This window comes from Hyla sarda, chromosome 1 (assembly GCF_029499605.1).
Source record: "Hyla sarda isolate aHylSar1 chromosome 1, aHylSar1.hap1, whole genome shotgun sequence".
NCBI lineage: Eukaryota > Metazoa > Chordata > Amphibia > Anura > Hylidae > Hyla > Hyla sarda.
The window spans coordinates 189,650,557-189,676,644 of record NC_079189.1 but is presented as its reverse complement, the minus strand read 5'-3'; the positions used below and the strand labels follow the sequence as shown (position 1 = coordinate 189,676,644).

Sequence of the window (26,088 nt, the reverse complement as noted above, 5' to 3'; positions counted from 1 at the left end):
TTAGAGCTTTTCCCACCACAGCAGAGCTGCGCAAAATTCATCATCCTGCTGCACCTTCTTGATAAATAAGATGCACGCTAGTCATACCCACCACCCAAATAAACGTGGGAAAATAGCTCTACCGTAGACATTCTTAGATAAATCTGGGCCTATATGTATAAAAAAAAAAAATATTCAAAAATTATGAGCTGAAGAAGAGAAAAAAGCAGGTGCACTCACTCAGGTAATCTTGCCAAACGAAGTCTTTATTCGATATCCATTAAAAGGTACAGCGGATAGACGCAGGGAAGCAGCCTTTATAAACCACTAACTTTATAAAAGATGATTTTTTTGATTGTTCTGACATCTAAAATGATATACATATTATATATGCTATGTCCCAGTCATGACAGATCCATCTGCAGTTTGTGCTTGTGCTTTAATGTATTTTTTCCCATGTTTTTGAGTAAGGTTATAATCACACCAAAAATTTCTGGGCGTACATTCTGCAGGTGGAGGCATAACATGGCAGCACTAGGACCTCTCAGAAATGTCTCTATAGATGTCAATGCATTTCCGAGAGAGCTCCACAGAAAGAATTAACATATCTGTTCATTTGGTGGAGGCCGTAATCATAATTTCACTGTGTGCTTGATTCAGCAGAATCCCATTGAAAACAGGGGGATAAGATGTTTACAGCGGAGTACCTCTTTAAGTGAAGGAGTGCTTCCAGATTAGTAAATTTAGGCTGACCCACTTTAGAAGCAGCATGCTTTACCAGAAAATTAATAAAATTGCTGTCAGTGTGTGGTCAATATTACATCCATCAGAAAGTAGCAAAGCACACAATAAAACGTTAGTGTGACATGAGCCACAATATCTTAGATATTTTCCTTTTGTATGCATTTGAACTTTAGATTTAGTTCAGACATTTTCAATTCTCTTATTCATTCGCTGTAAAATGGATGCATTTACAATATTTTATGGTTCTTTTCACAAAGCATTTCAGTGCCCTCTTTTCTCGAGTTTCCTATGCGTTACATGGAACAAGATAGTATGTCTTGTATCCTGTAATTCTAAGTGTTCTTTACAGTTGCAATAGCTATAAATAGTATTCACACTTTCCATGCGGTTTGGTACTACTTGCTTGCTCGGTTATTCACGGAAAGATAAAAGACCCTATAACTTTTATTATCTAATAAATAAAAAACCTGTAGTAAAGAAAAATAGTGTCTAGTGATATAGCTAAAGGAGACACCCCATACACAAACAGATGCAGGTAGGACTTGGTAAAATTATTTGGTGATTTTATTAAAGGGGAAATGAAACCATAGCCCCAAGCCCCCACAGCTGCCGATTCGATGACACTTGGTACCGCTGCTTATGGCTTTTCCCCACTTCCTGTTTAATTCATGCAGGAGATGTCCAGTCACTGGCCGGGGTGGGTCATTGCTATGGGAGCATGAATCTAGTGAGATTTACATAACCTGAGCCTTAGTTATATCTTGGAACAGGGTAAGGGGTGGGGGGTGGGGGGGGGGGGTTGTGTGTTGTAGAAAGAAAATAAGAACCCCATTCTAATCAGGGCACAGAGGCTACAAATGGATAGAAATAACTAAACTTCTTCAAACTTACCAGCATCTTTGAAGCATTTGGAACACTGTTGAAAATCATTCTTACAGTTACATGCTCCATACCTCCGTTGTTCAGTAATCCATGGTCTTTTGTATATGCAAATGTCGAGCATCCTCTGAGCTCCTCATTTGCATATACTGAAGAATTGGGATTACCAAAGACTGGAGGCAAAGATTTAGGAATGATAAGTATCATTCCCATCTATCTATCATCTATTATTCCCAACAGGTTAGTGCGGGTGACACTGGTGACAGATTCCCTTTAAGGCCCCTTTCACACTGCCGTTGCTCCCCGTCAAGAACGGTCGTTAAAGTCTCTTTCTATTTAAATTTTTTTGTGGACAAAAATGGGTCCCGGCATCTCCCATTTACTTTTATGGGGGCCATAGGGACCCGTTGTTTTTGACGGGAATAGTGGGAGAAAAAGACGACTCTTGCAGTAATTTTTCTCCTGCTATTTTCCCTGGCTCTCCTGATGCCCGTCACACTGCTGTGTCATAACGGCAGTGGGAAAGTAGCCTAAGAGGTATGTAGAGATAGTTTTGCAGACATAGGCAGTGTGTATTTTATGGCCAAACAACAATGCTGGATAGAGAAACTAATAGAATCTCAAATTAATTTTATCAGGTTCAACCTCTAGTGTTTTCAGTCAGGTTTATTATTATCCATACAGGACAAATATGGACATGGCATTCATCCACCAGAATTTACTGAAAAACGTAGAATCAACTACAGCAAAAACAAGGCAAAAGAAATCAAAAGTAGAGTGAAACATGGAATAGGACATTAAATCAATCCACACCATAATGGGGCATCTTCTTCAACTACATAATTGATAGGCACTGTTCTTTCTCAATAGTATGTTTATTTGTTAGTTTTGTTTTTCAGTATATATATATATATATATATATATATATATATATATATATTTCAGGACCCTCACTATCTTGGGGAAATGGTTGTGGAAAGTTTATGTAAGTGTGAGGACCTGTGCAAAGAATGTTTTTCTTTAGGGTAGTTGAAAGAATCTGAAGATCCATAAATAACTTGTTGTAGACCCTGTAGTACTACAGTAGTGCCACCATAAGTCTGATTTTTACTAAACTTTACAATGTTTGTATTACAGTCTAATAAACTGGAGCGACTGGTCTGTACACCACTTAGTGCTTTGCAGTCCATGTTCCCAATGCCTCAGAAGCTGATACAGAAACGCTATGATAAACTCCTGGATTACCACAGCTACCTCCAGAAACCAGCTGATTCTCAGCTTGATCTGGCAAAGAAGGACTATGAAGCTCTTAATGCGCAGCTAGTAGAAGAACTTCAAGTGTTTAACCAGGCAGCAAGAAGCATCTTGTTCAACTGCTTGTATTTCTTTATCACTCTTATGAGAGATGTCATGGCTGCTACGATGGACTCATGCTCACATGCTTCTGACAGCTTTCCAGTAAGTTACAAAGAATACTTGTTTTCCTCTGTTGCTCTTGTAATGATATCCCCCAAAAATGCAATTCTACAAATTTTACAGTGTTTACTCTGTGGTAAAAATCATATGTTAACCCCTTAAGGACACAGCCCATTTTGGCCTTGAGGACACAGCCAATTTTATTTTTATTTTTGATATTTCGTTTTTTCCTCCTCGCATTCTAAAATCCATAACTCGTTTATGTTTCCATTCACAGACCCATATGAAGGCTTGTTTTTTGCGTGGCCAGTTGTATTTTGTAATGACATCACTCATTGTATCCTAAAATGTATGGTAAAACTAAAAAATTATTTTGTGTGTATGGATATTTAAACAAAAATCATAATTTAGCTAATTTGGTGGGGTTTCGTTTTCACTCTGTACACTTTACGGTAAAAATTACATGTTTTCTTTATTCCCTTGGTCAATATGATACCCATGGTTGCATACATTTCTATTATTGTACTGCTTTTGAAAAATCTCAAACTTTTTTTCACAAAATCAGTACAAAGTTTTTTTTTTTGCTATGACCTGTAGTTTTTAGTACCACTTTTGCGTATATGGGACTTTTTGATCGCTTTTTATTAATATATTTTGAAACGTGATGTGACCAAAAAGCAGAAATTTGGGACTTTTTTTTTTTACGTTTACGTCGTTCACCGTACGGGATCATAAACATTATATTTCTATAGTTTTGACATTTACTCACGTGGCAATACCAAATATATTTATTATTTATCATTTTTTATGCTTTTTTTTTATTTAAATGGGGAAAAGGGGTGATTTAAATCTTCATTGGGGAGGGAATTTTTTAAAAATTTTTAAACTTTTGTTTACATTTATTTTATACTTTTTTAGTCCCCATAAGGGACTATCTATAGCAATCATTAGATTGCTAATACTGTTCAGTGCTATGCATAGGCATAACACTGATCAGTATTATCGGCAATCTTCTGCTCTGGTCTGCTGGAAGGCAGATCTGAGGAGAAGACCCCAGGAGACGGACGGAGGCAGGTGAGGGGACCTCCGTCCGCCATCTTGGCTGATCTGATCCCAGCGGCAGTGTCTCGGGCAATCAGATCAGCCATTTTAAGTGCCACACTGCTGCAGATGCCATGATCTGTATTGATCACGGCATCTGAGGGGTTATCAGCGCGATCACTGATGTCTGTGGCCATTACAGCGCTCGCTTCATAGCCCTGCCTTAAATGTACGGCGCTGTGCACAAAGTAACTCACTGCAGCGCTGTACATTTGAGGCGCATGTCCTTAAGTGGTAAAATGGGCACTGTCAGATCCAAAAACATTTTTTATATTGTTACTGATGAAAATGAAAGACCTTATAATATGGATGTTTAAAATATTTTTAAATATTTAATAAAGAAAACGGCTTCTGAAAATACGACCACTAGGGGTCCTCATACCTACTGGGACACTAACCAGCCCTGCAGCAGCTTCAGGCTTGTCCATGAGTCTTGGACAAGAGATGACTCATGGACAAGGCTGCAGGGGCAGACACACCAATCACCTCCCACCACCACATGGAGGGACACGCCCCCTTCCCCTAAGAGGATTTCTAACACTGTGAGCTAATAAAAAGAGGGATTTTTATAATAAATATAGGTGATAGAGGCATAAAAATTTGATGTAAATGGTCAGGATTAGGTAATGAGTAACATATTGTCATTTATTTATATTTTGTGGGATCTCACAGCTAAGCTTTAACATTATTCTGCAGATCTGTATAATTGCAATGAATTGAAATGTATATGGTTTTTAAGTTTTACTATTATGAAACATTTTAAATATAAAACAAGCTCACCATATTCTGACAAATAATATTTTTATCTACAGAGCTGTGCCAGGGCTTTCTTTTTGTGTGGGGTGAGCTGCAGTTTTAATTAGTACATACAAATTTATTTAGCCACCTTCCCTTCATTTGATAGTCTGTGTGATTTGCAACATATTTATAAGCATTTGCAAAAAAAGACTAATTTCCCCAGAAAAAAGCTCTAAACCTTGGCCACTAGGTGTCTCACTAGGCCTTGCAATCGTACAAAACATGTGGGGGAGGGGTTTAGCTAGTATAATGCAGGAGTGAGAGAGACTGCATGCATCTTGACCCTGTCTTCCTCCTCCAGAAGGTCCATACGGTGCTCCAGAGGGTCCACACTGTGATCAAAAGTAAAGCACTATGTCATGGCACATCAGAGAGGTTATTGATTAGAGAGGTTATTGATTAGAGAAGTAATGGAAAGGAAGATCAGATATGAGTACTGCTTGCAAACAACGCAGCCCTAGTCCCGCCCCCTAAAATGGACTGAATGAGATGGTAAGTTTATTTAGTTTTACATAAAAGAAATACATTAAAGGGGTATTCCAGGCCAAAACTTTTTTTTATATATCAACTGGCTCCGGAAAGTTAAACAGATTTGTAAATTACTTCTATTAAAAAATCTTAATCCTTCCAATAGTTATTAGCTTCTGAAGTTGAGTTGCTGTTTTCTGTCTAACTGCTTTCTGATGACTCACGTCCCAGGAGCTGTGCAGCTCCTATGGGGATATTTTCCCATCATGCACAGCTCCCGGGACGTGACATCATCATTGAGCAGTTAGACAGAAAACTTCAGAAGCTAATAACTATTGGAAGGATTAAGATTTTTTAATAGAAATAATTTGCAAATCTGTTTAACTTTCCGGAGCCAGTTGATATATAAAAAAAAGTTTTTGCCTGGAATACCCCTTTAAGTCCAAGGATATCCAATTAAAAGAGTCACAGTTCAGTAATGAACGCCTATGAAATCCTTTGAGTCATATCAGTTACTGTAGCCAAATATAGTAATAGTGGCGATAATAGCAACAGTTGTAGCAATTGTAGCAGTAGTTTGTGGCAACTTTTTTGCGATCATAAGATGTAGAGTATCGGATCTGTGCACCGATACTCTACATCTTATGATGGCACCCAGGTCGCTACCCCTGGCACAACTCGTCCACATAGGTAGCTGGGAGGTGGCGTGGCACAGAAGGAGACTGGCAGGATGTGGCAAGATGGCAGTAGGTCAGGGCAGAAACACAGGTGCAGGGTAGTAAGGTAGCAAGGAACAGGTATACAGTAACAGAGACACAGAACTTTCACTGTGGCAATAGACAACCAAAGTTCTGTCAGGGAACCAAGGGAGGAGCTGATATTTAAGGATAGGGTGCAGGTGTAGACACTTGATTAAATTAGCACTGGCCCTTTAAGAGTAAGAGCTCCGGCGCGTGCGCGCCCTAGGAGGCGGGGGCACGTGCGCCGGGGCTGCGAGGACAGGAGAGGTGGGAGGTGAGTGACGGGCTGGGATTCGCATGTGGGCGCGTCCCGCGATGGGAATCCCAGCCCCGCCGGCAGCGGGGACATGAGCAACGAGCGCTTACGGCCGGCGTGTCCGGCCAGAGCGCAGGGGTTACAATTTCATCAGTCCTGTTGAGAGTGTAGACAAAGCTTAAAGAGGTTCTTCCCTGGAAAACATTTTTTTTTATCAACAGGTGCCAGAAAGTTAAACAGATTTGTAAATTACTTCCATTTAAAAATCTTAATCCTTCTAGTACTTATTAGCTGCTGGATACTCCACAGGAAATCCTTTTCTTTTTTGAATTTCCTTTCTGTCTGACCACAGTGCTCTCTGCTGACACCTCTGTCCATTTAGGAACTGTCCAGAGCAGGAGAGGTTTGCTATGGGCATTTGCTCCTACTCTGGACAGTTCCTAAAATGGACAGAGGTGTCAGCAGAGAGCACTGTGGTCAGACAGAAAGGAAATTCAAAAAAGAAAAGAATTTCCTTTGGAGCATACAGCAGCTGATAAGTACTGAAAGTATTAAGATTTTTAAATAAAAGTAATTTACAAATCTGTTTAACTTTCTGGCACCAGTTGATTTAATGTTTTCCAGTAGAGTACCCCTTTAATGTGTCTGTATATGCACCAGCCAACCCTTTTTGGCCAATGATTGTCTGCATGTACCATGAGCTGATGAGCAACCAAATAAAATACAAAATAATCCTTTACCATCTATTTCTGCATATGCTAGTCCAGGAAAACAATTGTTCTCTACACTTTTAGGGTGCGTTCCCACCTGGTGTATACATAGCGTATTTCACGCTGAGCAAAATTTACGGCAGCAGTGGGAAATACGCTGCGTATTCCTTGCTCACTATACACACAGGGCTTTCCGGCGGCAGCCCTATGTGTGTAGTGATTTTTGGAGGCGGGGCCGTGTGCCGGTTTGAGGTGAGATTTCCGAACCCATGCAAAAATCGAACCGCTCCTCCCCTTCGCTCTCCAAAGTTTTCCGAAGCTAAAGCGGGGAGGGCAGAGCCCGAGGTCGCACTTCCTCACACCGGCGTGACTGTGATGCGCGGCTCCGCCTCCAAAACTCACTGCACACATAGGGCTGCTTCCAGAAAGCCCTGTGTGTATAGTGAGCAAGGAATATGCAGCGTATTTCGTGCTGCTGCCGTAAATTTTTTGCAGCGTAAAATACGCTGCGTATACGCCAGGTGGGAACGCACCCTTAATAGGCAAAAATATTTAAAATGATATTTTTGCTAAACCAATGCTAGCAAAACTATTATGCTCCCTGTTTAGTTGAGTAAGAGTTTCCCATTAAAGGATCAAATCCTAAAAATATGTTTATACGCCATCACTGTGGGGTCGGAAATGTAATATCGGAATGGATTTTCTACATGCTGGCATTGGCGAGTCTCACTTTTAAGCCTTGCGAGTGAGTTTCCAGCGATAATGGAAATAAACCAATATAGCGAGCCAGCATGTGTTTCTCATCTCCAGTACGTTGGCCATCTCAAACGCATTTCAGTATGTTCACATCTGTCGGGATCCAGGCTTGGATTAACTCCCTGTAGCCCAGAGAACCTGGGCAGCGAATGATAATTAGCACAACAATGCCTTCTGTGGCTTTGTATTAGCAAGGGAGATAAACAATAGGATGCAAGGGGTATCAGCAGTCACATGGGTCTTAGTATACTGATAAGCCACAAAAAGAAGGAGCTTATCTGTGTTGCCTCAAGCTTATCAGCTTCCAGTTTATATCCTGCTCAATCCCCACAGAGCTGAGCTGAATTCCAAACACCTCTGTATCCACACAGCCACAGCCAATCACCTTGCTCATATATCTTCTGTCCGTGTAGCGTGAATCCTTTTATTTTACTTGACATTTATTCATAGCAGATCATCATCCCAGAAACGAAAATCACTTTCAGGAGACAGACTTGGAGCTGCTTGCAGAATAGCTTTCTAAAATATATATAATATGTATGTAGCTTGAACTGCATGCAAAGTATTACACATGGCACTAGTTAAAACAGTGTTTCCCAACCAGTGTGCCTCCAGCTGTTGCAAAACGACAACTCCCAGCATGCCCGGACAGCCGAAGGCTGTCCGGGCATGCTGGGAGTTGTCGTTATGCAACAGCTGGAGGCACACTGGTTGGGGAACACTGAAAGAAAAGGTGGTGGCGCAGATCATCCATAGACAGGACAAGCAGTTCACTTCCCCTCACCTGAGTTATTTAATTTAATTTTATTTTTTTTATAGCATTTACCAAAAGGTGTCATATTCACACTGGCAGTAATACAAAATAGCTTAAATTTTCTTATATATATATATATATATATATATATATATATATATATATATATTTTTTTTTTTTTTTTTTTTTTTTTTTTTATATTTTTTTTTTTTATCAACTGGTGCCAGAAAGTTAAGCAGATTTGTAAATGACTTCTATTAAAAAATCTTAATCCTTCCAGTACTTATTAGCTGCTGAATACTACAGAGGAAATTCTTTTCTTTTTGGAACCCAGAGCTCTCTGCTGACATCACGAGCACAGGGCTCTGTGCTGACATCTCTGTCCATTTTAGGAACTCTCCTGAGCAGCATATGTTTGCTATGGGGATTTTTCTCCTACTCCGGACAGTTCTTAAAATGGAGAGAGATGTCAGCAGAGAGCACTGTGGTCATGATATCAGCAAAGAGCTCTGTGTTCCTAAAAGAAAAGAATTTCCTCTGTAGTATTCAGCAGCTAATAAGTACTGGAAGGATTAAGATTTTTTTTTTAATAGAAGTAATTTACAAATCTGTTTAACTTTCTGGCACCAGGTGATTTAAAAAAAAAGTTTTCCACTGGAGTAAATAAGGTTGAAAGAACCTGATGACTTTAAACACACCTTGAAAAGGTGAAATAAAAACGTTCATCAATACACACAAAACTCTCTGTTTAGCTGAACATTCATGTATTCAGAACCTAGCGGGTGGGTGAAACCTACTAGACATCTCTGGTGGCAGCATATCTACCAAAGAACAATGGATTTTGCCTCCATATACATTTAAAGGGGTACTCAGATGGAAAACATTTTTTTTTTTAATCAACTGGTGCCAGAAAGTTAAACAGATTTGTAAATTACTTCTATAAAAAAAAAATCTTAATCCTTCCAGTACTTATTAGAGTCTGTATACTACAGAGGAAATTATTTTCTTTTTGGATTTCTTTTCTGTCATGAGCACAGTGCTCTCTGCTGACATCTCTGTCCATTTTAGGAACTGTCCAGAGCAGGAGAAAATCCCCATAGCAAACATATGCGGCTCTGGACAGTTCCTAACTTGGACAGAGGTGTCAGCAGAGAGTACTGTGTTCGTGAAAGAAAACAAATCCAAAAATAAAAGAATTTCCTCTGTAGTATACAGACGCTAATAAGTACTGGAAGGATTAAGATTTTTTTAATGGAAGTAATTTACAAATCTGTTTAACTTTCTGGCACAAGTTGATTTTAAAAAAAAAGTTTTTCATCGGAGTACCCCTTTAACCTGTTAAGGACCCATGACGTACCGGTACGTCATGAGTCCGCTCCTGTTCTATAACGCAGGGCCACACCGGCCAGGACCCGTGGCTAAAAGCGCGCAGCACTGATCGTGGTGCCGCGCGCTATTAACCCTTTAGATGCTGCGTTCAATGTTTGAACGCCACTTTGAACGCCACATCTAAAGTGAAAGTAAATCATTGCCGGTTAGCTCAGAGGGCTGTTCGGGATGTCCGCGGTGAAATCGCGGCATCCCGAACAGCTGTGAGACAGCAGGAGGGTCCCTTACCTTGCCTCCTGGTGTCCGATCGCCGAATGACTGCTCAGTGCCTGAGATCCAGGCAGAATCATTGATCAATGGTTTCCTATGAGAAACCATTGATCAATGTAAAAGATCAGTGTGTGCAGTGTTATTGCCCCTTATGGGGATATAACATTGCAAAAAAAAGTGAATAAAGATCATTTAACCCCTTCCCTAATAAAAGTTTGAATCACCCCCCTTTTCCCATTTAAAAAAAAAAAAACTTTGTAAATAAAAATAAACATATGTGGTATCGCCGCATGCGGAAATGTCCGAGTTACAATAATCTATAATATGAAACCCAGTACCGCTCACTCTCCCAGCCAATTACTGGATCACCTGCGCAGGGACGTGTCAGTCCCGCCCTCGGCTCTATATGCGAACTTATGAAGAAAAAGGTTCGTCCAGAGCAAGGTATGCAGGTAACAGACCTTTTTCTTCACAAATTATAAACATATATCGTTAAATAAACCACATGGTCAATGGCGTACGCGCAAAAAAATTCTAAAGTCCAAAATAGTGCATTTTTGGTCACTTTTTATATAATGAAAAAATGAATAATCAATAAGTCCTATCAATACAAAAATGGTACCGCTAAAAACTTCAGATCACGGCGCAAAAAATGAGCCCTCATACCGCCCCATACACGGAAAAATAAAAAGTTATAGGGGTCAGAAGATGACAATTTTAAACATATAAATTTTCCTGCATGTAGTTATGATTTTTTCCAGAAGTACGACAAAATCAAACCTATATAAGTAGGGTATAATTTTAATCGTATGGACCTGCAGAATAAAGATAAGGTGTCATTTTTACCGAAAAATGTACTACGTAGAAACGGAAGCCCCCAAAAGTTACAAAATGGCGTTTTTTTATGAATTTTGTCTCACAATGATTTTTTTCCCATTTTGCCGGACTGGCGTCATTACAAAGTAGAATTGGTGGCGCAAAAAATAAGCCATCATATGGATTTTTTGGTGCAAAATTGTAAGAGTTATGATTTTTAACTGGCTCCGTGTCAGGAACTGTCCAGAGCAGGAATGGTTTGCTATGGGGATTTGCTCTTACTCAGGACAGTTCCTGACATAGACAGAGGTGTCAGCAGAGAGCACTGTGGTCAGACAGAAAAGAACAACTCAACTTCCTGTGGAGCATACAGCAGCTGATAAGTACTGGAAGGATTAAGATTTTTTAATAGAAGTAATTTACAAATCTGTTTAACTTTCTGGAGCATGTGGATTTGAAAAAAGTTATTTTCCGCCGGAGTACCCCTTTAAGGGGCTCTCCAGCATTAGAAAAAAATTATCAGATTTCTTCCAAAAACAGTACCTCACCTATCCTCAAGTTGTGTTTGGTATTGCAGCTCAGTTCCATTGAAGGGAATTGAGCCAAACTGTAATACCATGCACAGCCTGAAGAAAGGGGTGGTGCTGGTTTTAAAAGAAATCTCTGTTTTCTATTGCTGCATTGATTAAAAAATATGTATATTTTGGGGTGAAAAAACACTGTCTTGAACCTGCAGCTATTTCCTGTGTGTCTCAGCTGTGACAAAATACAGGAAGCGTGGGCAGGACAAGCAGGCCACTGTGCAGGCTCCTAGCTTGTCAATCAGCCTGGTCTGTGAGCCGGGGGCGTCAGCAGATCCTATTAAAAGTACCCTTCTGTCAGAAAGGGTATTTATTTCAAGTCTGCCATAAAAAAAATGGAAAAATATTTTGGCAGTATCTATTTTTCTATAAACAGCCAGTTTGTAGAAAAATAGATGGTACTCCAGTTTTGTAAAACATATTCCTTATATTCCTTATTCAAGGGACCCCATCTCAGCCTTTTCAGCACAGGCACGTCTCTGAAAGTGGGAGCTGGAGCACTTGGGGGAGAAGCAGTGGACTAGTGATTTGAGCAGGGGATACGTTTTACAAAATCGGAGCACCCCTTTAAGTTAAAGTTAATAAAAGAGACTATTTCAACCAAAACAGGCTTAAATAAACATTTCCTAGAACAGTATTTCCTAACCAGGTGCCTCCAGTTGTTGTAAAACTCCAACTCTCAGCATGCTCGGACAGCCAAAGGCTTTCTGGACATGCTGGAAGTTGTAGTTTTGCAACAGGTAGTGGCAAATTATTTGGGAAACAAGTGGAAGGTATGAAATATGTGAAAGCAGAAAAAACCCAGCTTTTCCAGTCTCAACAGCACAGTTAGAACATTTGATGACAGAGCCATAACTACATATTATTGAAGGTCCTGTACTAGGAAAAACAACTGGACTATTGGAATTTCTGGACTATCAGATGTTGGATCATTGTGTTTGCACTCATGTCGTGTCTTGTTCACTCACAGCTTATCTCCAATGTGAATGAAGTTCAGCAACGAATCATGGACGAGCTTCACAATCTAAACTTTATGAAGGAAAATAATAGTGGCACGTTTATTGAGAGAAAGCTGAGCTTTGAGAGAAAGAAGACATTATCTCCACTGGTAAGTGATATTTGGCTTCAGTCCCAGTGTGTACTGTATATGGTTGTATGCTTGATCTATTTCTCCATTGAGGGCTAAAGCGGCAGTGACACCTAAAGGTCATACAAAGGTATCACTACTAAGAACACTGACATAATAAAATCATGCATCCTATATAAATACGCTTTTGTGTACTGTTAGGACTCTTTGTTCTCTATTTATATTCACTGACCACACTGAGAACATTGCAAGGCTACATCTATAGTTAAAGAAGTTTACCACCTCAATTTGTTGTTGGAAAACTGTGGTCAATACATAAAGCCACAAGGCTCTTCAATGGTTGCCTTGTATACACCGTCAAAGTGCTAAAGCCATAGAAAGGGAACCTGTCGTCACTTTCATGCTGCCTGAACCACGTCATCAGGGAAGTCCTTGGTGACTTCTCCCTGCCCTACCTATCGATTTCTCTTTGTTTAGGTATAGGGTAAGATCTATCAATCAAGGCTGGTGGGGCGGGGAGAAGTCACTGGGGACTCTGATGACTTGTGGTTCAGGCAGCATGAAAGTTATGACAGGTTCCCTTCAGTGTGACTTTTGCATCACTTTCTCCTGACCGTAGTGCCAATTTTTTGGCACCAAACACACTAAAAAGTGGTGTAAAAACACCTCATTTCAAAGGAGTGCACATAAAAAAGCTAAAGTTGACACAATGCGCTTTAGTTTTGCAAAAAAAAAAAAAAGGGTGTGGTGTTGGATTTTGTCTATATTATAGAACATTTTAAAAGTCTTATACTTGTGTTTACATGAAAACTGGCACTAAGTTTACACTACCTTTGGGATGGTGCATACAATTTTTTTTTTTTACCGTTTTTTACCATGATTTTAGTAATTTTCTGTAAAAACACTGCAAAATTGCACGCATTACCACTACAGTATTGCTAATAAAGTGCCACAAACACAGTTTTAGCCATTCTTGAATCATAAACCTGTACCTGTATCTCAAAACCTATGATTTGTATTTTCCCACCTGATTTTTTTAGGATTTCAAAATGGTGCAAAAATGTAAAATATTCAACATATTTTCTATGCAACACAAGTGAGCTATGAAAATGTGGTGAGAAAAAAAGTAATGATAAAAATTACTGTAACGTCAATTACACCGGTTTTAGAACGTATCCTTAGCAGGCCATCTATCTCACATTTCTCACAAGGTTCTTCCATTGGTACCTAATATATCAATATGGGTCTCTCCAGTAACCAGAAAGATGAACAACTGCAAAGTATGCCTCCTTTTCTGGAGGATGCGATGTGACCGGGTATTACATGGACATGCATTCGGCAGTGTACCTTGTAATACCTCATTTCCCCTGCAGTGGCCACTGCAGCTTTCTCCTGCAAGAAAGAGCTGATCACCAGAGGTCTCTGCTATCCGCTGGCTTTAGTGGGTTCTTATTTAGAAATAGGTGGCACAACCTTTGGAAGGCTGGCGCTAAGCTGGGCCTTTTTGTCACCATGTAAGTTACTTAAAATCAGGGGCCATTCTAGTTTACGTAGAGTTTGGATAAACTGTAGAACACTTCAATATGTATTTTAGGCGGTTATAAATCAAGCGGTGACCAGCCTACTGAAGTTCAATTTGTTGTAAATTTCAGGAATATTTTACTGTTACCATGACATTTTAGAGTATACTAACCATGTCACAAAATCCTGTCTTTATCATTTCACTTTGTTTTCTGGTAATGGAACAGTTAACCCTATTTTAAGCTCTCACTCAGCCAGAATAAAGCACTTTATAAACTGACCATTAAATATTCTTTTTTACATTAGCAATTTTTTTTCGTAAACCCCTCAGTCAATAACTCCCCTGTTTGTTTTCCATTAAGCCTGAACTACCTCGACAAACTGAGAGCCACAGGTGCAAGCTATTGTCTACCTATGGCGCGGATAAAATTTACCAAGCAAAGCGCAAGTGCAACGCTTCCCAGGAACTTGATATAGATCTGTATGAGGGGGAGCTGGTGGCTATTGTGGAGTACAAGGACCCTTTAGGAAGTACTAGCAGGTGGTTTGTGGACACAGGAAGTAAGTAGAAGAGCACTCAATCAAATATTGACTTTCTTTTGTGTAATCCACTCTTTCAGCACAGTGGTTCCCTTCTTACTAAGCAACTAGAAAATTGGTTCCTACTGTACATGTAGAACATTACACAGTCTCTGAATATTTATTTTTATGACAGCCTTTATTAAGAGGCCATGTCCCTTATTTGTGAAGTTACCACCTCATCCATACCGTAGCAGGCACTGTTTTTCTATACCTCACATTTGCAGCTGTGCTGCCAATCTGTGTTTTTACAGATTAAAAGCATATACTTAAATGGCCACTGTCAGATTCAAAAACTTTTTATATGTTGTACATCTTGGCAAAACATTAACCTTTCTAATATACTTCATAGGAAAATTTTATTTCCTTTTTATAGAAATCATGGCTTATAAAATCATGGCTTTGTCCAAGCTGAAGCACAGGCTCTCTCCTGTCTGATAGCACTCCTCTGTGCTCTCTCCTGTCTGATAGGACTCCTCTGTGCTCTCTCCTGTCTGGTAGTACTTCTCTGTGCTCTCTCCTGTCTGATAGTACTTCTCTGTGCTCTCTCCTGTCTGATAGTACTCCTCTGTGCTCTCTCCTGTCTGATAGGACTCCTCTGTGCTCTCTCCTGTCTGATAGTACTCCTCTGTGCTCTCTCCTGTCTGATAGTACTCTACTGTGTTCTCTCCTGTCTGATAGCACTCATCTGTGCTCTCTCCTGTCTGATAAGACTCCTCTGTGCTCTCTCCTGTCTGATAGGACTCCTCTGTGCTCTCTCCTGTCTGATAGGACTCCTCTGTGCTCTCTCCTGTCTGATAGGACTCCTCTGTGCTCTCTCCTGTCTGATAGGACTCCTCTGTGCTTTCTCCTGTCTGATAGGACTCCTCTGTGCTCTCATCCTGTCTAATAGTACTCATCTGTGCTCTCTCTTTTCTGATAGCGCTCCTCTGTGCTCTCTCCTGTCTGATAGGACTCCTCTGTGCTCTCTCCTGTCTGATAGCACTCCTCTGTGCTCTCTCCTGATAGGACAGGAGAGAGCACAGAGGAGTACTATCAGACACAAGAGATCACAGAGGAGTGCTAGCCCACCCTCACTTACTGGACTTTGTCTATGCCTGTGCTTCAACTTGGACAAAGTCCAGTAAGTGAGGGTGGGCTAGCACTCCTCTGTGCTCTCTTGTGTCTGATAGTACTCCTCTTTGCTCTCTCCTGTCTGATAGTACTCCTCTGTGCTCTCTCCTGTCTGATGGGACTCCTCTGTACTCTCTCCTGTCTGATAGTACTCCTCTGTGCTCTCTCCTGTCTGATAGGACTCCTCTGTGCTCTCTCCTGTCTGATAGGACTACTCTGTGCTCTCTCCTGTCTGATAGCACTCCTCTGTGCTCTCTCCTGTCTGATAGGACTCCTCTGTGCTCTCTCCTGTCTGATAGGACTACTCTGTGCTCTCTCCTGTCCTATCAGACCCACCCTCACTTACTGGACTTTGTCCATGCCTGTGCTTCAGTTTGGACAAAGCCATGATTTTATGATTTCTATAAAAAGGAAATAACATTTTCTTATGAAGTATATTAAGAAAGATTATTGTTTTGCTAAAATGTACAACATATAAAAAGTTTTTGTATCTAACTGCCCATTTAAATATATAAAAAAAAAGTCTATAAAGTCTATTCCATATCAGGGGAAGTTAAATAAGTATTTAAAGAGTAAAAAAATACAAAAGTATGTAATATTTTTTTTCAAAAGAACATTTTACTCATCTGATAAATCCCCCTCAGTCCAGTACTTTAGTGAGACCAATCATTGTCAGCATCGGTGAAGCCAGTGGCGGCCATGTGCCCAGGGCCGGTTTTAGGGGGGGCAACCTGGACAATTGCCCAGGGCCCCCATGTCCAAAAGGGCCCCCTGAACTCTAGGAACATTACTGCATTATACCACGATTTGCGCAAAATCGCGGCAAAAATGCTGTGGGTTTTATGCAAATTTCAGCAGACTAAAGTAATGTGAGAGTGACCCTGTGGGAGCCTGGGCTTCAGAGAGCCCACTGAGCAGAATTGACACTCACACTGTATGGTAAAGGACCTTCCTGATGATGCCATCGCAGGTCCTTTACCATACAGTGTACAAAGAGGAGGAGGGGGTAATAGGGAAAAGCATGGGGGGAGGGGGCTGTGAGGAAGGTGGGGAGACCAGTAAAAGTGATGAGGGGCATATAAACTGTATATAGGGGGTAAAGTTAGCAATATATGTGGGTATAGGTAGCAGTATATGAGGAGCATAGGAAGCAGTGTATAATGGGAGAAGGGGGCCATAAGGAGCAGTATATGTGATAGGGGGTCATAGGGAGCAGTAAATATGTGATAGGTGTCATAGGGAGCAGTATATACAGAATATGATAGGAGGTCATAGGGAGCAGTATATATGTGAAATACGGGGTCATACAGAACAGTATATGTGAGATAGGAGGTCATAGGGAGCAGTATATATGTGATAGGAGGTCATAGGGAGCAGTATATATGTGAAATACGGGGTCATACAGAACAGTATATGTGAGATAGGAGGTCATAGGGAGCAGTATATATGTGATAGGAGGTCATAGGGAGCAGTATATATGTGATAGGAGGTCATAGGGAGCAGTATATATGTGAAATACGGGGTCATACAGAACAGTATATGTGAGATAGGAGGTCATAGGGAGCAGTATATATGTGATAGGAGGTCATAGGGAGCAGTATATATGTGAAATATGGGGTCATACAGAATAGTATATGTGAGTTGGGGGGATATACGGAGCAGTATATGGGAGATAGGGGACATACGGAGCAGTATATGGGAGATAGGGGACATACAGAACAGTATATATGAGAGAGGGCCATGGGGAGCAATGTGTGGAAGGGGGAGGGTCTTTTGGTCCAGTCTGGGGTCTGTACACCAAAGATCATCACCAATACACAGAATATCTGATCAGTGAGACCTGACCCCTGGGACCACCACCGATCATAAGGAGAGAGGTCCCTTGTCCCCCAAATGAATGGAGCAGCAGCACATGATCACCTGCAGCTCCATTTGTTCTCTATGGGACTAATAAACATTGCTGATTGCTGCACTCACATGTATGGAGACCCCATAGAGAATGAATGGAGTGACATGGGTTCATGTGCTGTTGCTTTAATCACCCAGGGGTTCCAGTGGACGGATCCTACCGATTAGATTTTTACACTGTCCCCTAGGTATGCTGTAGACATGGTAATGGGGCAGCAGCAAGCAAAGCAGGTTGTCTGTGTAAAGGATGGGGGTTGTGTTACTATAGAGTTTTGGGTAGACTGCAGAAGGGGCCACAGATGTCTTGGTATAGTCTTTAGTTATCAGGAGACATCATCATATTTGCCTGGGCTGGATGGGAAAGAGAACATATACAATCAAAGAAGACTCCCCCTGTGGTCACTAGAGTTAATAGTCCTGTATGCTGTGACTGCTTCTGATCAGGTGAGAGCTGCTCTAACATGGCCACAATACAGGAGTGTTTTAGGGTCTGATTTATTTTTATTTTATGGTTAAAGAGCAACTGTTGCATAAAAATAAGTCCATAACCATCAGCACAGCCTATGAGCTGATCACTGGTATACTTCAGCCTACGAGCTGATCACTGGTATACTGCAGCCTACGAGCTGATCACTGATATACCTCATCCTACGAGCTGATCACTGGTATACTGCGGCCTATGAGCTGATCACTGGTATACTGCGGCCTATGAGCTGATCACTGGTATACTGCAGCCTACGAGCTGATCACTGATATACTGCAGCCTACGAGCTGATCACTGGTATACTGCAACCTACGACCTGATCACTGGTATACTGCGGCCTACGGGCTGATCACTGGTATGCTGCGGCCTACGAGCTGATTACTGGTATAATGCAGCCTACGAGCTGATCACTGGTATAATGCAGCATACGAGCTGATCGCTAGTATACTGCAGCCTACAAGCTGATCACTGGTATACTGCAGCCTACAAGCAAATCACAGGTATACCGGCCTACGAGCTGATCACTGGTATACTGCGGCCTATGAGCTGATCACTGGTATACTGCGGCCTACGAGCTGATCACTGGTATACTGCGGCCTACGAGCTGATCACTGGTATACTGCGGCCTACGAGCTGATCACTGGTATACTGCAGCCTACGACCTGATCACTGGTATACTGCGGCCTACGAGCTGATCACTGGTATACTGCAGCCTACGAGCTGATCACTGGTATACTGCAGCCTACGAGCTGATCACTGGTATACTGTGGCCTACGAGCTGATCACTGGTATACTGCAGCCTACGAGCTGATCACTGGTATACTGTGGCCTACGAGCTGATCACTGGTATACTGCCGCCTACGAGCTGATCACTGGTATACTGTGGCCTACGAGCTGGTCACTGGTATAATGCAGCCTACGAGCTGATCACTAGTATACTGCAGCCTACGAGCTGATCACTGGTATACTGCGGCCTACGAGCTGATCACTGGTATACTGCAGCCTACGAGCTGATCACTAGTATACTGCGGCCTACGAGCTGATCACTGGTATACTGCAGCCTACAAGCAAATCACAGGTATACCGGCCTACGAGCTGATCACTGGTATACTGTGGCATACGAGCTGATCACTGGTATACTGCGGCCTACGAGCTGATCACTGGTATACTGCAGCCATCTCTCTGTTTTGGCACTTTGTGTCTTCTATGCTGTAAAAATTACTTTTACCCACAGTTGTCAAAAGTCAGAGAGGAGTGGCCAGGGATCTACAATGCCGTGGGCTGCCAAATCTCTCGTCTCTGGCATCACCGCACTGCCCCAGCCTGACTAGCACGCGGCTCTGTTTCTTTCTCAGTCAGTAAGCGGTGCTGGGGCGGTGCTGAGATGTCGGAAAAGAGATTGCAGATCCCTGACTACAAGGAGAGCCAAAACAAATGTATGGCTGCAGTATACCAGTGATCGGCTTGTGCTGTGCCAACTATTTTTATGTGACAGTTGCGCTTTAAACAAAAAGTTTTCACTATGGGGGAGATTTATGAAAGCCTATGTAGAGGATGATACTCTCATTTTTAAAAAGGCAACTCCACCACTGATTTGTTGCACAGGTTTTCATAAATATTCCCCTATATAGCTTAGATTTGGACCCTATAATGCATTTGGGTTATGGCCTTCAGCTGAGATGCAACACAATTCAACATGGTGATCTTTGTCATGGGCCCCATTTTTATTTTTGCCCAGGGCCACACAGTCTAAAACCGGCCCTGCATGTGCCATTACAGCACTTCACTGGTGCTGGCATGTAAACAAAATCTTCCAGGAAATCCCACTAGGTTCACCTCACTTTCAGACTGAACTTTGCTAGTATACATCCGGATGCTGGCAAAAATGTATGTTGATGTATACTGTGGAATACTCACTGCAGGCCCACCCACTTTAAAAGGGTACTCCCCTGGAAAAAAAAAATAATTTTTAAATCAACTGGTGCCAGAAAGTTAAACAGATTTGTAAATTACTTCTATTTAAAAATCTTAATCCTTCCACTACTTATCAGCTGCTATATGTTCCACATGAAGATCTTTTCTTTTTGAATTTCCTTTCTGTCTGGCCACAGTGCTTTCTGCTGACACCTCTGTCTATGTCAGGAACTATCCAGAGCAGGAGCAAATCCTCATAGTAAGCCTATCTTGCTCCAGTCAGTTCCTAAAATGGACAGAGGTGTCAGCAGAAAGCACTGTAGTCAGACAGAAAGGAAATTCAAAAAGAAAAGAACTTCCTGCGGAGTATATAGCAGCAGATAATTACTGGAATCTGTTTAACTTTCTGGCACCAGTTGATTTATAAAAAAAATGTTTTCCAGGGGAGTACCCCTTTAATGGACTGAATAAATAGAGAGGCTGGCAAAAAAGGTATGGTAAAATATATTGCAGTGGACTTGCAGCAGGCCAAGCACAAAAAATCTGGTTAAATTGTAATCTAGTGTGCTATGGGTCCAAATACTGAATATTTAATCTGTAGTGCTTATGCCGTGTTCACTGTAATAACATATCACAATCCATGAATTATGGAGTGAAAATGGTAACTGCACTGCTATGTATACTATATGTTTACCATTATTTCCTTTTACAGTTCTACAAGGCTATGTCTACTCCTCCTTCCTAAAACCCTATAACCCAGGACGGCAACAGAAAGATTCATCGGACAGTGCTTTCTGTGAAGACGATTTTGATGACCTAAGTCTGTTTGTCTCATCCCGACCGTCTCGTGACAGAAACAGTCATGCATCACAGGGTAGTGCGGGAGATAGCAGCCCATCCTCCAATGGAGATGATGAAAAACAAGAGATAAACGAATTAGATACAGAAGTCTACCAAGATGCCGATAATGGTCATGTAAGTATCCCTATTTAGCCACAAATATGGCACAGACATCTTATTTTTAGTTGTTTTAGAAGAATATGTATTATAGAACAAAAGATTATATAATTGAAAGTAATTTGAAAATATAAAATTGACATATTGTCCCGACATGTCAAAAGTTTTGATCACACCGGGTTCCAGTGCTGAGACCCACTGCAATCATAAGTTGCAGCCTGGTGAAGTCCGCAGCAGTGTGCGCTTTACTCCCTAGCTGTCAATCAAAGCTGACTCATTTGCATAGACTCTTAGGACCCATACTCCCTTTTCTTCGCTGAATTCCCACATCTGCAATGCAATAAAATAAGCGAAGGATAAAGTCTTATTGACCAATGGGCTTTTTGGGTGATTTCTACCAAAATAATTTACATGTTCCGCATCAGATTCAGATCGGCATTAGAAGTTTGGCTACAGAACTTTTAATGTGTAAACAGAGCAGCAGAATCTCATTGGAAATAATGGAAGGCTGTTGGGATCCATCTACGAATTTCCTTTTAAAATTTCTGTGCAGAGTTTACTCAGTGTGCATGGGTCCTAATAGATTGAGCCAGACGGAGCACCGGCCAGCTAATGAAGCATGCTGCCGAGCACTTCACTTTAGATCGCAGCAGGTCTCAGGAGTGATCTAAACTTTTGACATGTCTCACAAATTTTTCTGTCCCAATTCTGCAGGAGATTACACCATAAGGCTAAGTTTCCACTTGTTTTTTTTTCTGGCAGTTTTTGGAATGCTGCCACTGCAGTTTTTGAGCGAGCGGAGATTCTGCCTGGTGGCCGCCGCCATTGATACTTCGGCGCTAGGACCGCGGGGCACTGAGCCGTCACCATTGATGACTATGCAGTGCTCGCGGAATCCGCACAAAGAATGAACATGTTCTTTCTTTGCGCGGAACAATTTCAGCGGCGGAATTGTCCACCGCGGAGATTCCGCAGTGTGAACGGGTCTCGCGGAGACCCGCTCACACTAATGTTAAGTTCACACCGCGGAATTCCACTTGCGGAGTTCCGCTCGTGGAATTCCGCGAGAATTACGTAGTGTGAACATGGCCTAACACTTCTCCTCCCTTATGGATCCACTTCTGACTTTGGCTCAAAAACTGCAGTGGAAGCATTCCAAACACTGTCAGAAAAAAATCAAGTGGAAACTTAAATCCTAAAGCCTAAATCCATAGCAAAATCTGTTAAAAGCAAATTCCACCTTAAGATATCCACCACAGGTCAATTTCCCTGCAGCTAAGTTCTGCAGCATGTTCTTGTATGTGCTGTGCATGTCATTAGTGCAAATTGTCATGTAAAAGTTATAGTCAATTTTATTTGACAGTTTTTGTAATGTTATCTTTATCGTTTGTGTGCATTTCAGATTTTTTATGCTGTTTATGCTTTTGAAGCGCGGAGTAAACAGGAACTCACCCTTGAAGAGCATCAGAGAGTCAGAATCATTAAGTTCTGTGACCTAAGTGGAAATAAGGAGTGGTGGCTTGGAGAAGCATATGGCCAAAGAGGTTATGTGCCGGCAAATTATCTTGGGAAGATGACATACGCATAGACGTGTTCTCTCATAGGATAATATTCGTTTTGCTCTTAAGAATCCTATCCAATGTGAAGGATCTATTTCCTGTGTTTAAGGTTTCAAAGTATGACCAAAATAATGTGACACGGTACCTGAAGTCAATGTGCCCACTGACAGGTTAAACTGATTGTAATCGCTACAGAGCAAAAATAGTTCTGGTTTAAAGCACTTATATGTATGATGTCTATAATAACAGTGTAATATGGTGTATGATACTAAAATAGCGCAAAGTGTATGAAGTATGATCATTGAACTGAACTTAAAGGGAACATGTCACCAGTTTTGTGCTGCCCAAACTGCTGGCAGAATAAAACTGGTGCAGGCAACGCGTTCAAGACACACTACGATTTACTCTGAAACACGTGAGCATTTCAATGTGGTCATTGGGGCGGGTCCTGGCGGCAGCCCTCTGCCCTATACATGGATATACTATACACAGATAGGGACGTGTCACTCACTGCTTGCATGGTGGAAAGCAGCCGCCGGGACCGACCCTTGTGACTAATTCTGCATATGTAAACTATGATTTTACTAAAATGCACAAGCTTTTCAGAGTAAGGGTATGTTCACACTGCGGAATCCCCGCGGAATTCCGCGAGTAAAAGTCCGCACAGTGAACAATACCATCAGTGTGAATGGGTCTTCCGCGAGATCTGCTCACATTGCGGAATTTCAGCGGCGGACAACTCCGCCGTTGAAATTGTTCCGCGCAAAGAAAAAACATGTTCATTCTTTGCGCAGAAGTCTGCGAGCACTGCATATCCGTCAATGGTGACGGCGCAGTGCCACGCTGTTCTACCGCCGCCGGCTGCCAGTCTGAATCACCGCTCGCTGTATTCTGTGAGAGGAGATTCCGTTCACACTCTGTAGTGTGAACATACCCTAAATGATAGTGTGTAATGATTTTGCTGCCTGCAGTTTGGCCGTCACACATCCTCCCATAGACATGAATGGAGGGGGCGTGACGTCACGTCCCCAGTCCCGGAAACCCGGAGGTTTCCGAAACTGGAGATTCAGCGGCAGGGAGATCGCAGGGGTCTCAGCAGCGTGCCCCCCACGATCAGACATCTTATCCCCTATCCTTTGGATAGGGGATAAAACATTTTGCCCAGAATACCCCTTTATGTACCCCAAACCAGAATAGTGAATATGTCTACAAGAAGTCAATCTACAGACAGTCTTAAAGACTTCCCCCATGGTTTTTATGCTTTAGAGGATCGGGCATGCCTGTGTATAACAAGGAGAACCCATTCAATTTAATTGGCACCATGTAATCCAATATTTCTCCTGTGGTGGCACAGTTGGAGAATTTAACCATTACCACTGGGTGCCTGATAAACAAATCTGACATATTTAGTGCCTTATATATGAGCTTTTCCTAAACTTAACTTGAAGTGACAAAAGTTTAGTATTATTGAATGAGATGACCTGATGTTGGGTTTGCCCAATGTGTTGCAGGGGTGAGGGTCCAGAAATAAGCCCTAGTGTTTCTTATTGGGATTAGGAGATCCTATTTTTGAATTTTAGACAGTGCTCATGTGATACCAAAACTACATTGGAGTAGCCAGGATTGTAGGAGGGAATCATTGTACTTTCTAGACATTTCAGAATGTCACATGAAGTAATGCTGCTGTTTCAGATATATTTTAGGATTTTTTAGAGGTAATTTGCTATTTATATTATTGATTAAATCTTGGATAACTTTTATTGTGCAATTACATCAAAATAAGTTAAAAGGAAAATACAAGCTGCATAAAAGTTCTACTGTTTGTAAAGTACAGAAGACGTAACATATCATGTCCATGTTTGTCCATGTCCATAACCAATTTTGTCGATAGAATGTACCTGGCATTGCACCTCATTCAGATTCACTTCCTAAGCGTGAGATGACGTTGTAAAGTGAAACTCCAGACAAGTAAAATGGTGACCGATCTTTTAATTCATTTTAGGGTACTACTTGTTACCTTAAAATTCTGAGAACTCTCATCTCAGTATTACCATTATTCAGAGTGACTGGGGGTTAGAAGGGCAAGAGGATCGTGAGGTAAAGCTTTAGCCAATATCTGCAGAACAGGAAGTCCAGTATACAGCCCAGTAAGATTCCGCCATATTATTTCATGTTGTGTTAAGGATCTATAATGACCAGAGCACCACAAAAAGTTGAATTTGAGAGACCAAAATAAAGGAGTTATAGTCATGGTTGGTTACATGACATTAATACCTCCATCCAAAAAAGTGCTGGTAAAAAGTGTACTTACCTTCCTTATTCCTACCACTGCTGTTCTCTCAGAGCCAGTCCTGTCACAAAGCACTTCTTGTGGTTGGGGTTGGTGCACCCCCCCCAATCAGAGGCAGGACACCAACATGGCCACTGATTAGCTGAGTGATCAATAAATGCACCAACTCCAAACACAAGAATCACTGTGCAGCAGGACTGGCTATGGGAGAAAGGTGGTGGCCAGAATAAGGGTGTTAAGTTTATGTTCTATGTGGTTTCCAACAGTACAGCACATTTTTTTTTTACAACTCAAAATACCCCTTTAACTATAAAAATATGGCAAGAGTTTCATCCTAGGGTTGGGTTTAGGAAGGCGCAAACCTTTTATTATAGTCTCTCTCTGTTTTGCCTTCACTCCTGGTTTGAGCTAAAAATATAGAACAAAATGCAGACCAAAATGCTACAGACGAACACAGTATATACATTCCTTCTTATACTACCATTCTTTGAAGGAGGGAAGCATCCTGAGAATGGGTTAACAGAAGGGAACTGTACGCAGAGTTCACATTCTTACTATCAAGGCCACTTTCCTATTGTATACTTGGTTTACCAGGGGAGCAGTAAAATTCTTATCCATCACTTATAAGGTCATGTCTCAAGCCAGTAACCAATAACACTGAATCAAGATTCTGACAGCACTTGGGTTGGCTTCTACTCCTGATAAAATGCTCTTACATGTTGCAGCCATCCTTCGTTACTTCTACAAGCCTCAGCCCTTCTCCTATCTTTATTTCCCAGGAATGGAAAGGGGCCTGTACCTAGAGGAGAAGTCTAAACAAGACTTACATCATTAAAAAACAAATCTGGTGCAAAATCTGTGCCTAAGGCTGAATTCACACCACGTTTTGTTGTTACAGTGATCGGATCCGGCTGGGAAATGTGCAAACTGGGTCCTCCCGTATCCCAGCCCGCATCTCATTTATTTGAAAGAGTCACATAGTGACTCTGGTCGGCTCATTTTTGCCCCGAATCCGGTTTTCTGACTGGACTGAAAACCGTGGTATGCTACAGTTTTTAGTCGGGCCAGAAAACCGTATG

General features: G+C 41.5%; 1 protein-coding gene across 1 annotated transcript in view; it reads left to right on the top strand.

The window, feature by feature from the left end:
• ARHGEF38 (Rho guanine nucleotide exchange factor 38) overlaps nucleotides 1-25,881 on the top strand; it is a 118,542-nt gene extending 92,661 nt beyond the window's left edge. The window contains exons 10-14 of the mRNA XM_056566133.1: nucleotides 2,740-3,060; nucleotides 12,568-12,705; nucleotides 14,568-14,766; nucleotides 20,916-21,178; nucleotides 22,563-25,881. Coding sequence (XP_056422108.1) covers nucleotides 2,740-3,060; nucleotides 12,568-12,705; nucleotides 14,568-14,766; nucleotides 20,916-21,178; nucleotides 22,563-22,748 — 1,107 coding nt within the window. The 3' untranslated portion in view covers nucleotides 22,749-25,881. The remainder of the gene's footprint in view (nucleotides 1-2,739; nucleotides 3,061-12,567; nucleotides 12,706-14,567; nucleotides 14,767-20,915; nucleotides 21,179-22,562) is intronic.
• Nucleotides 25,882-26,088: the final 207 nt, after the last annotated feature.